The sequence below is a fragment of the Littorina saxatilis genome, linkage group LG5, assembly GCF_037325665.1.
Source record: "Littorina saxatilis isolate snail1 linkage group LG5, US_GU_Lsax_2.0, whole genome shotgun sequence".
In the NCBI taxonomy this organism is placed as follows: Eukaryota; Metazoa; Mollusca; class Gastropoda; order Littorinimorpha; family Littorinidae; genus Littorina; species Littorina saxatilis.
Genome location: NC_090249.1, coordinates 4,971,014 through 4,985,462, shown reverse-complemented (window position 1 = coordinate 4,985,462; position 14,449 = coordinate 4,971,014). Strand labels below are relative to the sequence as shown.

At 42.4% G+C, this 14,449-nt stretch overlaps 1 protein-coding gene across 2 annotated transcripts in view; it reads left to right on the top strand.

Moving 5' to 3' along the window:
* Positions 1–11,963, top strand: part of LOC138966127 (cytochrome P450 2J6-like) — a 29,605-nt gene extending 17,642 nt beyond the window's left edge. Inside the window, exons 5-7 of one of the 2 annotated variants that reach the window (XR_011455613.1) lie at positions 6,269–6,709; positions 7,797–10,039; positions 11,529–11,963. Coding sequence is in view for 1 of the 2 variants with exons in the window: in XM_070338244.1 (XP_070194345.1) it covers positions 6,269–6,709; positions 7,797–7,978 (623 nt within the window). In the remaining variant the exon portion in view is untranslated. Of the gene's footprint in view, positions 1–6,268; positions 6,710–7,796 lie in introns of both variants that reach the window. The other variant, XM_070338244.1, reaches the window with a different exon arrangement.
* Positions 11,964–14,449: the final 2,486 nt, after the last annotated feature.

Below are 14,449 nucleotides of genomic sequence, written 5' to 3'. Positions count from 1 at the left end.
GAAGACTGAAAAGAACGACGGTAGTGAAAAGCACAACCACGCCCGCCGTACTGGTTCTCAACAGCCGTCTGGCCTTGAAGGGAAAGGTGATGCACAGGCAGCGTTCAAAGGCGATGAGCGTGGACACGAAGCCAGACACGTAGGTGAAACTGTACAAGGTCGCCCCTCCGTTGTTAGTCACCGCGGTTGATATGGGGCAGTGAGGTTGGATACCACCGCCCAGGAAGAGGGAGGAGCTATACTCGAGGGCATAAAGCAGCATGCAGACACTGACAGCACCGTCAGCGACGGCCAGGGAGAAGAGCAGAAGGTTGATCCTGTCTCTCAGCCCAAGCTTGGCGTACACCACGCAGTTGAGTAGGTTGAGGACCACGCCAAGAGTGGAGGCCGTGACGATGAAGAGACTCAAGAACTTGGTGATCGTGAACTGCGTGTCCAGGCTGAGGACGTTGTCTGGGTTGTCCCAGGGAAGAAACTCTGACTGCTGGTCTCCGTCTTCTATCCCTCCGCCGTTTAAAGTCGAGTTCGTCGTCTGTTCCTCTGTTTGGGAGATCGTTGGTGATGAAGAGGTCGTTTTATCTGACAGAAAAACTGCACCCCTTGGTGATGTAAAGTTGATAGAAGTTTCCATTGTTAACATGGAGAGTGAACAATTCCGGAAGATGTTCTGTGTTGGAAGAGCGGTTTCTGTAAAGTATTTTGTAGACATATACTTTCGTCGATGTAGATGCGAAGGACTAAAGAGTTTCTTTAACATTTTGTTGCTGATCAAATACATGAAGGTAGTGCCATGAATGCGGACGAAAAGGTCCTTGTGGATAGCTGCTGATAGATGAGGGTTGTCCTTTGGGTCCAAAGAAGAAGTTTGCGTTCTGCAACCTATCGGAGGGCTCGGTGATAAGTTGCAAAACGGACCTGTGGGGGAAAAAATATCGGGGGCAAATTCATTGCAGAACAATCCCACTCTCTCGGCCTGGGGGGCCTTGTTCCAGTGGCACGAATTGAAGAATCGTGACGACTAGAGACTTCCAGTCTGCAGCGGATGACTTGAACTTCTGAGTGTCACGTCCATGCTCTGGTGCACTCCACGGTATTTTCTAACACCGCCTTCATAACCGTTGGACCCAGGTGATTTCTTCCGCTCACTCCTTCGGGGTTTAGGGCCCGTCGGCTACACTTCACCTGGTGATGCCGGATGCCGCTGATGACTGCCTATAGTCAAGGCAGTAAACGTGACTGTTCAGAACAAGATTCAAGCAGACAGTCACATGAATAAGTTTATCTCTGTCAAGGCAAGAATTAAAACTTGAAAATTCTTCTTCACAGCTGATATAAAAACTAGCACAAACATGTGCAACATGCACCAATTTGCTATAACTATAAGATATGTGAACAATATCGTCAACAGTAGCTCAAGCATTTACGTGTACCCGCCGGTTCGCTTTTTTCTTAAATAGCCTTGCATTTTCCAAAGGGTGTTACCAAATATGTACATGCACCGGATACTCAGGGTAATGTGCAGAAGCATGTTTTTTTCTTCAAACAATTCAAGAGAAAGTACACAGACAAATTATTGTCTGATTAGTTCCAAGGCTACAAAGAAGAATTTTTCACTTTGGTGTCTTAAAGATGCTGAATGCACCAGCAACAATGTTACACGCACATGTGGCTGTGATGCTTTTAAATGCCTTCGTAAAATAACAGTTTTACCGCATTAACGCAACGAATCAATAGTCCAAAAAGATGGGTTTACTACCAAGCCACTGTCGTTGTTGTTGTTGTTGTTGTTGTTGTTGTTGTTGTTGTTGTTGTTGTTGTTGTTGTTGCAACTGTAATAGTTGTTCACTTGTGATTGCAGAGGCTTTGCACATTGTAAAGAGTGGTGCTTTCGTTACCATTTAGTGCATATAGTTACGCATACCTAAATGTGTCTATCGTATATTTAATAACACACACACACACACACACACGCGCGCACATGTACACACACAGTCGCACGCACACACACACACCCACCACACACACACCCTCCACACACACACACACACACATATATATATACACACACACACACACACTCACACACACACACACTCACACACACACATATCTCCCCCCACACACACACACGCATAGTATTCCTGGAGCAATCGCAAATATTGTACAGCAATCATGAAAGGTCTGCCACTGCAAATACATTGATCGCAGCAACAATGCCACCTCTTTGAAAGGCATCAATTAGGTATTGACAAGGACACTTAACAAACTTATTTTCATCCATATTCACTTCTTAAACACATAAAAATGGGTTAGTTGTTTGCAAAGAGCAAATTTTAGTTTGTTACGCGAGCAAATTACTTCCTAATTAGGATCATCTCCATTTTTACATTTAGTCAAGTTTTGACTAAATGTTTTAACATAGAGGGGGAATCGAGACGAGGGTCGTGGTGTGTGTGTGTGTGTGTGTGTGTGTGTGTGTGTGTGTGTGTGTGTGTGTGTGTGTGTGTGTGTGTGTGTGTGTGTGTGTGTGTCTGTGTGTCTGTGTGTCTGTGTGTCTGTGCCTGTGTGTGTGTAGAGCGATTCAGAGTAAACTACTGGACCGATCTTTATGAAATTTTACATGAGAGTTCCTGGGTATGATATCCCCAGATGTGTTTTAATTTTTTCAATAAATGTCTTTTATGACGTCATATCCGGCTTTTTGTAAAAGTTGAGGCGGCACTGTCACACCCTCAATTTTCAATAAACAGGATTGACATTTTGGCCAAGCATTCTTCGACGAAGGCCGGACTTCGGTATTGCATTTCAGCATGGAGGCTTAAAAATTAATTAATGACTTTGGTCATTAAAAATCTGAAAATTGTAATTAAAATTATTTTTTTATAAAACGATCCAAAATTACTTTTATTTTATTCTTCATCATGTTCTGATTCCAAAAACATATAAATATGTTATATTCAGATTAAAAACAAGCTCTGAAAATTAAAAATATAAAAATTAAGATTAAAATTAAATTTCCGAAATCGTTTTAAAAACTATTTCATCTTATTCCTTGTCGGTTCCTGATTCCAAAAACATATAGATATGATATGTTTGGATTAAAAACACGCTCAGAAAGTTAAAACGAAGAGAGGTACAGTGAAGCGTGCTATGAAGCACAGCGCAACCGCTACCGCGCCAAACAGGCTCGTCACTTTCACTGCCTTTTGCACTAGCGGCGGACTACGTTCAGTTTCATTCTGTGAGTTCCACAGCTTGACTAAATGTAGTAATTTCGCCTTACGCGACTTGTTTTTAATGACCTTGAGAAAAAAAGAAAAAATAAGTTTAAAGTAATTACATGAGCAGTCGTTTACACATTGATACGCCCAATTTTGTACTTCTATTTGGTAAGTGAGAGGTAGCATTTGCTGTTTGTTTGTTTGTTTGTTTATTTGTTTATTTGTTTTGTTGTTTGTTTGTTTGCTTGCTTGCTAGATTGTATGCGTTTTTTTGGTTTGTTTGACGGGAATAGATCTATGTGAGGCAGTACAAACATCTTTAAATTATTACATGTAGTGATAATTGCCGGAGAAAAAAGTTCTAACTAGGTTCTGTAACGTTAAAGGATGTGATCTTCGGGTCGGAAACCAGCTGTCGGTAAAAGGTTAAAACTAACTTCGAACCTTCTGAAAGCGTTGTTTTCCCATAAGTATTTCTGCCAAGGAGACACCAAGGACTTCCTTGACGCGAACACAAATTGCCGAAACTGTAATGCCGATAAAACAAAAAGCATTATCCATGCACTGATTACACTTTTGTACGTCATGATCAAAATAATTATTATGTATTGGCACCTGGGATACTAATTACTGCCTGTCACAGAAAAAGAAACAGTGGAACAGGGGTAAGTGCGTTAGATGATTAGTTATAATTAGTTATAATTACTTACTTTGAGCAGGTCGGTTTCAGTTTTAATAAACAATTTTAGAGAATTGTGTATCTTATATTTGAGTCTTTCGTGTTTTAGACATTGATGCATTTAATAGTTTTAACGAGTTGCCTTTTGTTTTATCATTCTGGTGTTTATCTAGATGTGCTGTGTATCTTATAAGAAGTTCTTAAAAGTTCGAAGTTATTTTAGCATATAGGTTTTTTTATGGTCTTAACAGTTAAACATGTATTACGTTATCATTAAGATTCATGCTTTGTTAGCACTAAGCAGTTGTTTTAATCAGTCTGGTTTTCTCTTGTTTTCATCTTATGAACATTCTAAATGTTAGACTAACTTATTGTCTTGTACAGAATAACAACTGTGTGAATGGTGCTATACTGAATGAAAGAGTGTGACATGAAGTTCTTGTACATCATTGTAAAGAGTGTGAATGACGTTTTAGTTTAGATGTCAAGCGCTTAGAGCAAGCCTTTTTAACGAAAGTTTTTGATTTAGCGCTATATAAATGTTCTTATTATTACACTGTCTTCCATTATGAAGCAATCAATGACCACTTATAGTTTGTCGTGTAATGAGTGTACGTCAGTTTCAAGGACGACAAACAGATTCAGTGATTTGTTTTTTGCAATTTGTTGTGTCTGTGGTTTTTCCTCCTCTTTCTCTCCTATTTTGTCATGTATGTCAGTTTTGGGGCAATGGTCAGAAAAAGTAAAATGTCCTTGGCAACTTGTTGAATCGGTGGTTGTTGCTGGGGTTTTTTTCTCCTCCTCCTCCTCCTCCTCCTCCTCCTCCTCCTCCTCCTTCTCCTCCTCCTCCTCCTTCTCCTCCTTCTCCTCCTTCTCCACCTCCTCCTCCTCCTCCTCCTTCTCCTCCTCCTCCTCCTCCTCCTCCTTCTCCTCCTCCTCCTCCTTCTCCTCCTTCTCCTCCTCCTCCTTCTCCTCCTTCTACTTCTCCTTCTCCTCCTCCTCCTCCTCCTCCTTCTTCTTCTCCTCCTCCTCCTTCTTCTTCTTCTCCTCTTCCTTCTCCTCCTCCTCCTTCTCCTCCTTCTCTTTCTCCTCCTTCTCCTCCTCCTTCTCCTCTTCCTTCTCCTCCTTCTCCTTCTCCTCCTCCTCCTCCTTCTCCTCCTTCTCCTCCTCCTCCTCCTTCTCCTCCTCCTCCTTCTCCCCCTCCTCCTCTTCCTCTTCCATCTCCTCCTCCTCCTCCTCCTTCTCCTCCTTCTCCTCCTCCTCCTCCTCCTTCTCCTCCTTCTCCTTCTCCTCCTCCTCCTCCTCCTCCTCCTCCTCCTCCTTCTCCTCCTTCACCTCCTCCTCCTTCTCCTCCTTCTCCTTCTCCTCCTTCTCCTCCTCCTTCTCCTCCTCCTCCTCCTCCTCCTTCTCCTCCTTCTTCTCCTCCTGCTCCTTCTTCTTCTCCTCCTCCTTCTTCTCCTCCTCCTTCTCCTCCTCCTTCTCCTCCTTCTCCTCCTTCTCCTCCTTCTCCTCCTCCTCCTCCTTCTCCTCCTTCTCCTCCTCCAGGCCTCCTCCTTCTCCTCCTCCTCCTCCTTCTCCTCCTTCTCCTCCTCCTCCTCCTTCTCCTCCTCCTCCTCCTCCTTCTCCTTCTCCTCCTTCTCCTCCTCCTTCTCCTTCTCCTCCTCCTTCTCCTCCTTCTCCTCCTCCTTCTCCTTCTCCTCCTCCTCCTCCTCCTCCTTCTCCTCCTTCTCCTCCTCCTCCTCCTCCTTCTCCTCCTCCTCCTTCTCCTCCTTCTCCTCCTCCTCCTCCTTCTCCTCCTCCTCCTCCTCCTCCTTCTCCTCCTCCTCCTCCTCCTCCTCCTCCTTCTCCTCCTCCTCCTTCTCCTCCTCCTCCTCCTCCTCCTCCTCCTCCAGGCCTCCTCCTTCTCCTCCTCCTCCTCCTCCTCCTCCTCCTTCTCCTCCTCCTCCTCCTTCTCCTCCTCCTCCTCCTCCTCCTCCTCCTTCTCCTCCTTCTCCTCCTCCTCCTCCTCCTCCTCCTCCTTCTCCTCCTCTTTTTGTGTGCCTACTTCTTTATATCATAGCATAGCCTGTTGGGTTCGTCTAATTGGAGCCTGTAGGAGGCGATGAGAGCAAGTGGTCTCCCTTGAGGCGAAAACTCTACATGGAATGTCAATAAGAAGCGACCGGTACATTTCGGAAAGTCCCCCCCCCCTCGAAAAAAAAAGAAGTTGTTTTTTGGGTTAAATATTTGTTTTTGTGTAGCTTACTGTTCATCAACATGGGATAATGGGTGCCGGTAGGGATTTAGAAAAAAAAAGCCGTAAAGTAAGAGGACACCGGTCTACACAATCTTTATTCGTCTCTGATGTTTACTTCTTGTACATCCCCAGAAAGGGACCTGGTGAAAACAACTGGGGACCTGTTCCTGGCAGGAACCGAGACAACATCCACAACCATAGCATGGGCTCTTCTCTTCTTCCTCCACCACCCCGAGGTGCAGGACAAGTGTTACAAGGAGCTCTGTGACGTCATCGGCACAGGCCGTCTTCCCAGCATGCAAGACAAACCGGAAATGACGTACCTGGAAGCAACCACCATGGAAGTTCTCCGTAAAGGTGAAATCGCGCCTTTCGCTGTTCAGCACTCGACGCCGCATGACGTCACGTTCCAGGGTTACGTCATTCCTCAAGATGCCGTCATTCTGCCTAACCTTGATTCCGTTCTGCTAGACAAGGAGACCTGGGGCGATCCCGACAACTTCCGGCCTGAGAGATTTATCGGCCTCGACGGAAAAATCGTTAAACCGGAGGGGTTCATTCCCTTCAGCATCGGTAAGCACACAAATAGATATATAATATTGGATTAAATGAAATGAAATGAGATATTAGACACGGAAATCTTAAATCGTAGCGCGCGAGTTTATTTATTTGTTTTGGTGCCTTTGTTGTTTGGTTGATTGTTTGTTGACATGAAGGCGCCGGCTGTTGGGCTACTTACGTCATGCATGCGTCTTTCTGACGTCACGTGTATTCGTGAGCGTTCATTGGCTAGACTGTACAAGCACGCTGAGATGACAGTAGGTTTCTTGGGTGCAAGATTGTCGGCATGCATGCAGCTGTGTTCATGCAAAATTGGGATAGTTTTATGCGGAAAAGTAGGTTGTTTTTGTTTGTCAATTTGCCTGCTTGCACAGTTTGTAATCGATTGATGGGTTGCTAAGTCGTTTGCTATGCCAGTTATTCAACGTATGTGCTCTGTCTGTCTGTCTGTCTGTTTGTCTGTCTCTCTCTTTCTCTTTCTCTCTATCTTTCTCCATATCTCTTTGTCTTTCTGTCTGGCTGTCTCTGTCTCTGTCTCTCTCTCTCTCTCTCTCTCTCTCTCTGTCTCTCTCTCTCTCTCTCTCTCTCTCTCTCTCTCTCTCTCTCTCTCGCTATAATCCCGAGTGCGCTGAATCCAAAAACTGTACATTTTGTAACACAACTGAAGAAAATGAAAACCATTTCCTGTTTAAATGCCCAGCCTACAATGAAATTCGTAAAACGTTTATAGGTGCTTGTATTAACCTAGACCAGTTATCCAACTCGTCTTTGTGCATTTTACAGACCGACGTGTTCTACGCGTCAAGACACAGCGAAAAACAATTGTGACGGACTGGTGCGATCGAATCATTTCATGATTCTTGTTTTCATCTTGCTGTTTTGTGTTTGATGTTCGAGGTGTGTATTTCAGGTTGCTTTGCTTCCGGGCCGATACGTTGGCGTCCATTTTATTCAGTCTCATGTGAATTATTATCTCCCCCTTGTATATGTACACATTGTGTTTGTTGCAATAAACCTTCGCCTTCGCCACCTTCTCTCTTGCTCTGTCTATAAATCTTCATTTATCTCTCTCTTTCAACACATACTTATTCTGTCACAGGTCGTCGTGTGTGTCTGGGAGAGTCCCTTGCCCGCATGGAGCTGTTTCTCTACCTGTCCACCCTCATACAGCGCTTCCGCTTCCTGCCACCGGAACAGGAAACACTGCCACCTTTAGAGGGAGTTATGGGAATAACGTATTGTCCAAAGTCTTACAAGATCAGAGCTATCCCTAGAGAATAAATCTTACAAACCAAAGTTTCGTATGTACCATTTTATTCCACACAGCTTTTGCTCACTCTTATTCGTCATTAGATCGCTAATAATATTATGTTCTCCGTTATTCTCCTGATCCTTGGCCCAGATAAGTCCATGCCATGCGAGTGATATTTTGTTTTTAACGTTTAAACCACGGAAATTGATTTAATGAATATATGCAGTTTCCAAATATTTATCTGATCACTGAAGAAATACTTGTCAGCGTTAAGTCAAGAGTTTAAATATCTGTCAATGTTTGTATCCCGAATTGACATAAGACCAGAGATGGCCCTGATATGGCCCCTCGTGGTCGGCTGGGCGTTAAGCAAACAAACATAAGGCCAGAGATGGCACGGAAATTAAGATTTTTTTTTTGTCAAGCGTTTCAATGTTTGTTTAAAGATTCTTGATCAAAACAATCCTCAGAAAAAATATTGTTTGTCCTAAAAAGTTATATTTGTATGAATTGTGGGTCAAAAAGGACGTTTTGTGTGACTTTTGGAGATACAACATGTTGTTTCGGGGAAACATTTATCTGCCATACAAATAAAGATAGAACTTTGAAGAATGTTTTATTTTACACTGAACCTTTTCCTAGATGCAATAACAGAGCAATTCTTTTTCGTATTTATGAACAGATTTTGTTTCCTATCATAGGCACAAAATAAATTTCCACAAAAAAGCAAGTTTTTGTACTTTAACAGAATGTCTAAAAATCATTTGAGGGTAATTCATAAAAAGTCTCTCTGTTCAGTATTGCACAAAGACACCATTTCTGGTTGTAAAAAAAAAGAGCAAGAAGATTGGACAGTTAGTCTAGAAAGACTGCACTGGTGCGCAAAAAACGATTGTGATAAAACGGCGTCAAAAGTGTCAAAATAATATCAATAAATGTAAAATAAAACAATTTAAAAATGATCATGTTATTGCAAGGAAAAGGTTGACGATGACAATCAGATTTTAAACAGAAAAGTGAGAGACTTTTAGTGCTTTTGTCATGAGTGTCTGAGCTTTGAAACAGCAGGAAATTGCGGCATTTTCTTCAAATAAACATGATGTCTGCAGTTGACACGCGCGCTCACATAAGAGACTGAGAGAGAGAGAGAGAGAGAGAGAGAGAGAGAGACAGAGACAGAGACAGAGACAGAGACAGAGCGAGCGAGACAGAGAGAGAGTAAGAGGGAGGAAGAGAGAGAGAGAGAGATAAAGAGAGAGAGAGACAAAGAGAGAGAGAGAAAGAGGGAGGAAGAGAGAGAGAGAAAGCGAGCGAGAGAGAGAAAGAGGGAGGAAGAGAGAGAGAGAGAAAGAGGGAGGAAGAGAGAGAGAGATAAAGAGAGAGAGAGATAAAGAGAGAGAGATAAAGAGAGAGAGAGAGGAAGAGAGAGAAAGAAAGAGAGAGAGAGAGAAAGAAAGAGAGAGAGATGGAGAGAGATGGAGGGGGGTGGAGAGAGAGTGAGTCAATCCGAAAAGAAAAGCCGGATAGTGATACTGACTTAGCAACTGTGTCAGTGTGGGTGAAAGACTACACGCTACCAGCCAGTACAGGGGCGGTGCGTGTGTGTGTTTTCGCCGTGAGAGCTTCGCTCATAACTTTTTTTTAAAAATTTTAAAATTTTGTATAGCACCATTGCTTGAGCATCTCGCGACGGCTACAATGTTAGACCTGTGTACGGGACGCTTTAAAACTGCTCGCAAAGGCAAAAAAAAGTTTCGTTCAGGGAGAAGTCCTTACTTGTTCACTGCTATCCAGATAGTACTGTTTGCCAGGTAGTACTGTAACATGCGTGCGTGCGTTTTTTTTCTTCCTTTTAATATATTATCAAGTTAGACATTACAAAGCCTTAGTCCTGTTCTTTATAATGGTTAAACAGTAGGTAATATTGCCATTTTCATTGTGTGTTGGGCTAGTGGCCAAGAACTGAGAGTGTTTCCAGGGGTAGAAGGTAATCCAAACATTAGGCTTTTCTCGATAGTCGGATGTATTGCTCAGTCTGCTAACATCAGTCGTACGTGCGTCTTACCTGAGGTCCTGTGCAGTTCTCTAAGGTCAGGAATATATCTTCATCGTATTATATTATTGTAACCATGTGTTAGTAAGCATTTTATGGGATCCTGTGCAGTTCTTTAAAGGCATATATGTACGCGCTCCCGTGTTTACAAAGTGTAGTTTGCCCATAATCGATGTCAAACGCACCATAAGACCATATAATGACGATTTATCCCCCCCTCTGCTTCTTTCTCTCTGTAAACTTGTAGGGCTAGTTATTTTTCGGTAACTTACCCAACAACCAAAATCACTTACCCAACAACGGGCCTGAATCCTCGATAGCTCATGGGTAGAGACTGTACGCATTGTGGATCTACTTTTTGCGACTCAAAAGTTCAGAACACTCTAATGTACAAAATATACATTTCTGGAGCAAACAATACAACCATACCGCATTTAAACCAGCAACTACAGGCTTGAACACATGAATCTCAATATAAAATCCATGAGTTTGGTTGTTTTCTGAATTCAGATCTGCCGTGCACAATCGTTTATCGCTAGCAAGATTCCAAGGAAAAGTAACTCTCATACTTTGTCTAGCGACACGAGTAGTTCCCCTTCCAGATTTCGGCTGCATCGAGAAGACTTGCAATCCGACGGTCAGTTTTCAACAATATTTCATTTTATAAACAGATTACACGCAATCAATTGCAAACATTTAATCAACTTAAAGAACATGCAGCGGTTTCATACACTATTTTGCCCCAGAAAACTGAACTTCATACAGTTTTTAACGTTGGAACACGGGTGTAAAACTTCGTCTGCTAGTCACATTCAAGGAAAGAACATTTCCTGAACGATACCAAAACATGAACAGAACACACACTATCTGCCTTTACCGCCACAGCAGAATGACAACATAACTGTGTACTTGATTTTTGTTCAAAACATGGAAACTGACAAGAAGTGTTAACAAAATTGAATAATTTGCACGGAACTATACAACCGCGCATTAATCGATCGCCTGCGCAGGTAGACTGGTTGGGTGAATATGATTCGATCAAACTTTCGCACAAAAACTCCTCTTTTCTTTGAATAACTGAAGAAAGGAAGGATAAAGAGGTTACATACCTCGTCTCAGTGATTATCAAAAATAATGGTCTCAGTTCGCGGTCATGAAAAAGCTCGCTGAAGCTCGCATTTTTCATGATCCGCAAACTTCGACCATTATTTTTGATAATCACTGAGACTCGGCATGTAACCTCTACATGTCACCATGCGCGGACCATAATACATGCATTACAGCTTGTTCTAGCCTCTGAAAAAGTGAGGATGTCAACAAAGCCGCGGTGTTAGCTCCCTTGCATCAACGTTACATGTGTTGCCAAATCTATAAATAGGACGATCCAGATCAAAATGAAAATTAACATATCTCAACATTGAAGGGGTCCTAGACCACAATATTTTGCAGGGAACTTAATTTAGCATGTCTCCAGCTGTTGGTAAAGCAATTAGCGTGTATAGTCATCGAGTACATATGCCTTTAAGGTCAGGAATATATCTTCATCGTATTATATTGTAACCATGTGTTAGAAAGCATTTTATGGGATCCTGTTTAGTTCTCTAAGGTCAGGAATATATCTTCATCGTATTATATTGTAACCATGTGTTAGAAAGCATTTTATGGGATCCTGTGCAGTTCTCTAAGGTCAGGAATATATCTTCATCGTATTATATTGTAACCATGTGTTAGAAAGCATTTTATGGGATCCTGTACAGTTCTTTAAGGTCAGGAATATATCTTCATCGTATTATATTATAACCATGTGTTAGTAAGCATTTTATGGGATCCTGTACAGTTCTTTAAGGTCAGGAATACATCTTCATCGTATTATATTGTTATTATTATGTTTTAAGTAATTATGCATTATGGGAAACACGTCGTCCTATTGATGGAATTTTGTGAAGAAACTTTGTGAAGTTGCGGTGTAGACTTTTACTTTGTGGTTTGTTAAAGTGTGTGATTGGTCTCTGTATGAGTCACTGTATGTGACGAGATCGAGTGTGTGGGTTTCTGTCCCTCTGTCTCTCTTTCTGTCTCTGTCGGTCTTTCTGTCTCTGTCGGTCTTTCTATGTGTGTGTGTGTGTGTGTGTGTGTGTGTGTAAGTGTGTGTGTGTGTGTGTGTGTGTGTGTATGTGTGTGTGTTTAAATGTGTTGGTGTCTGTCTATCTGTCTCTGTCTCTGTCTCTCTCTCTGTCTGCCTCTGTCCCCCCCCTCTCTCTCTCTTTCTCTGTCTCTCCCTCCCCTCTCTCTGTCTTTATCTCTCTCCCCCACCCCTCTCTCTCTCTCTCTCTCTCTCTCTCTCTCTCTCTCTCATAATTAACTCATTCGAGTCGCCAGAAAACCGTTCCACTCACAGAGCTTATCTGTACATGAGATGTTGGATACAGCAGCCAAGGGTAATCAAGGTAGAGCAGCAGGCCATGGAAACGAGCTTATCTGTACATGAGATGTTGGATACAGCAGCCAAGGGTAATCAAGGTAGAGCAGCAGGCCATGGAAACGAGCTTATCTGTACATGAGATGTTGGATACAGCAGCCAAGGGTAATCAAGGTAGAGCAGCAGGCCATGGAAACGAGCTTATCTGTACATGAGATGTTGGATACAGCAGCCAAGGGTAATCAAGGTAGAGCAGCAGGCCATGGAAACGCTGCTATGTTTGCTTTTGACGTGCATTCCTGTGAGGTTTGTTTTGTTTTTGCTTAACGCCCAGCCGACCACGAAGGGCCATAGTCAGGGCGGTGCTGCTTTGACATATAACGTGCACCACACACAAGACAGTAGTCGCAGCACAGGCTTCATGTCTCACCCAGTCACATTATTCTGACACCGGACCAACCAGTCCTAGCACTAACCCCATAATGCCAGACGCCAGGCGGAGCAGCCACTAGATTGCCAATTTTAAAGTCTTAGGTATGACCCGGCCGGGGTTCGAACCCACGACCTCCCGATCACGGGGCGGACGCCTTACCACTAGGCCAACCGTGCCGGTCATTCCTGTGAGGTGGAACAAGGTATCCCGCTGTAAGACTATGTCCCGGCTATCAGCTCAGTAAAAGATACTGGACTGCTGAAAAATCGACTAAAAAAAATCAAAACTTTGCAGGACTGACTGTATGTAGTTTTAATGTGTAAACTTTACAGAACTAAACTGAAACTTAAAAGAAAGAAGATAAATGTGTGGAACGTTTGACAAAATACAATTAAGAATTTGAACTGAATTTTACTTAACAAGAATCAAGATACAATACCGTTCCTTTTATTGCAATCTGTCCATACAAAATTACAAAATTATGAAACGGATATCAAATAAGATGGAGCATGATCAAGCGTTTACAAACGTTCATGGCGCCAGCTGCTGTAACGATAAGCTAATGGTCTATGGGAGACAACTCCTTATCGGTGTTCATTACCATGTTTGATTGTTGCCCTTGCGGAGCTCTTATGGAATAGAGAAGAATAAATACACTTTTACTTCTGCCCAACATGGAACCGGTGTGGTCTCAATATCGTTGTACGAATCCATTGATTGTTCACGCTCACATCCGCATCCAGACATGACAGACATACAAAGGAACAAGACAGCTGCTGTCAATGATGAACAAAGAGGATCTTGTACAGTTCCTTTAACAAATCTGCGCCCTTTTCTAAGGTCAAGTGATGTTGTACTGTATCTCTATCCAGGAGGCATGCCGGGAAGCTACTGTAAACACTGAAATACTTGCAAAAGAATCGGAGTAGTGGTGGACATTTCAGCGTTTCTTTCGTTTGCAATGTATTTGATTTGACGCTTCAAAATAAGGAACTCAATAAAACACAAAAGACAGTTACCACAAAATTGTTCTGAGGAAAACACGGTTTATTTTCTTTGCATCGACTAAAAGTCAAAAGCAGATTATCGTTTTTTAAACCAATATTGTTCTGAGGAAAACACGGTTTATTTTCGTTTTAACGAATGAAAGTCAAAAGCAGACATTGTGTGATAGTTGTTTGGTTATTAAGTCAGGACTTCGGTATTGCATTTCAGCTTGGTGGCTTTAAGGCTGGAGTTCACACCTGAGGCCATATTTCAAAGTGGTTAGGCAGTTTTAAAGGTTTGTTTTTATGTTAGTTCAGTGTTTTGTTTATCAGGAAAAAACAAAATGAATAGAGCTTGTCGCGCAAAATTTTGAGATAGCGACTGAAGTTTGAGCATAGGTATGAGATTTTTTCACGCAAACCCTACTGAAGAAATTGTGATATTGTATTGTGAATATGTTAACAAAAAAACAATCGGATGATCAGAAACTGAAGAAGAGAAATAGGGAAGCAAAATAGAACATCAAACATAGTGATTTTACAGGTGAATTTGGAAAAAAACCCTTATGTATCCATTTTTGAAGCCCAATTTGAAGCATGGAACACAGT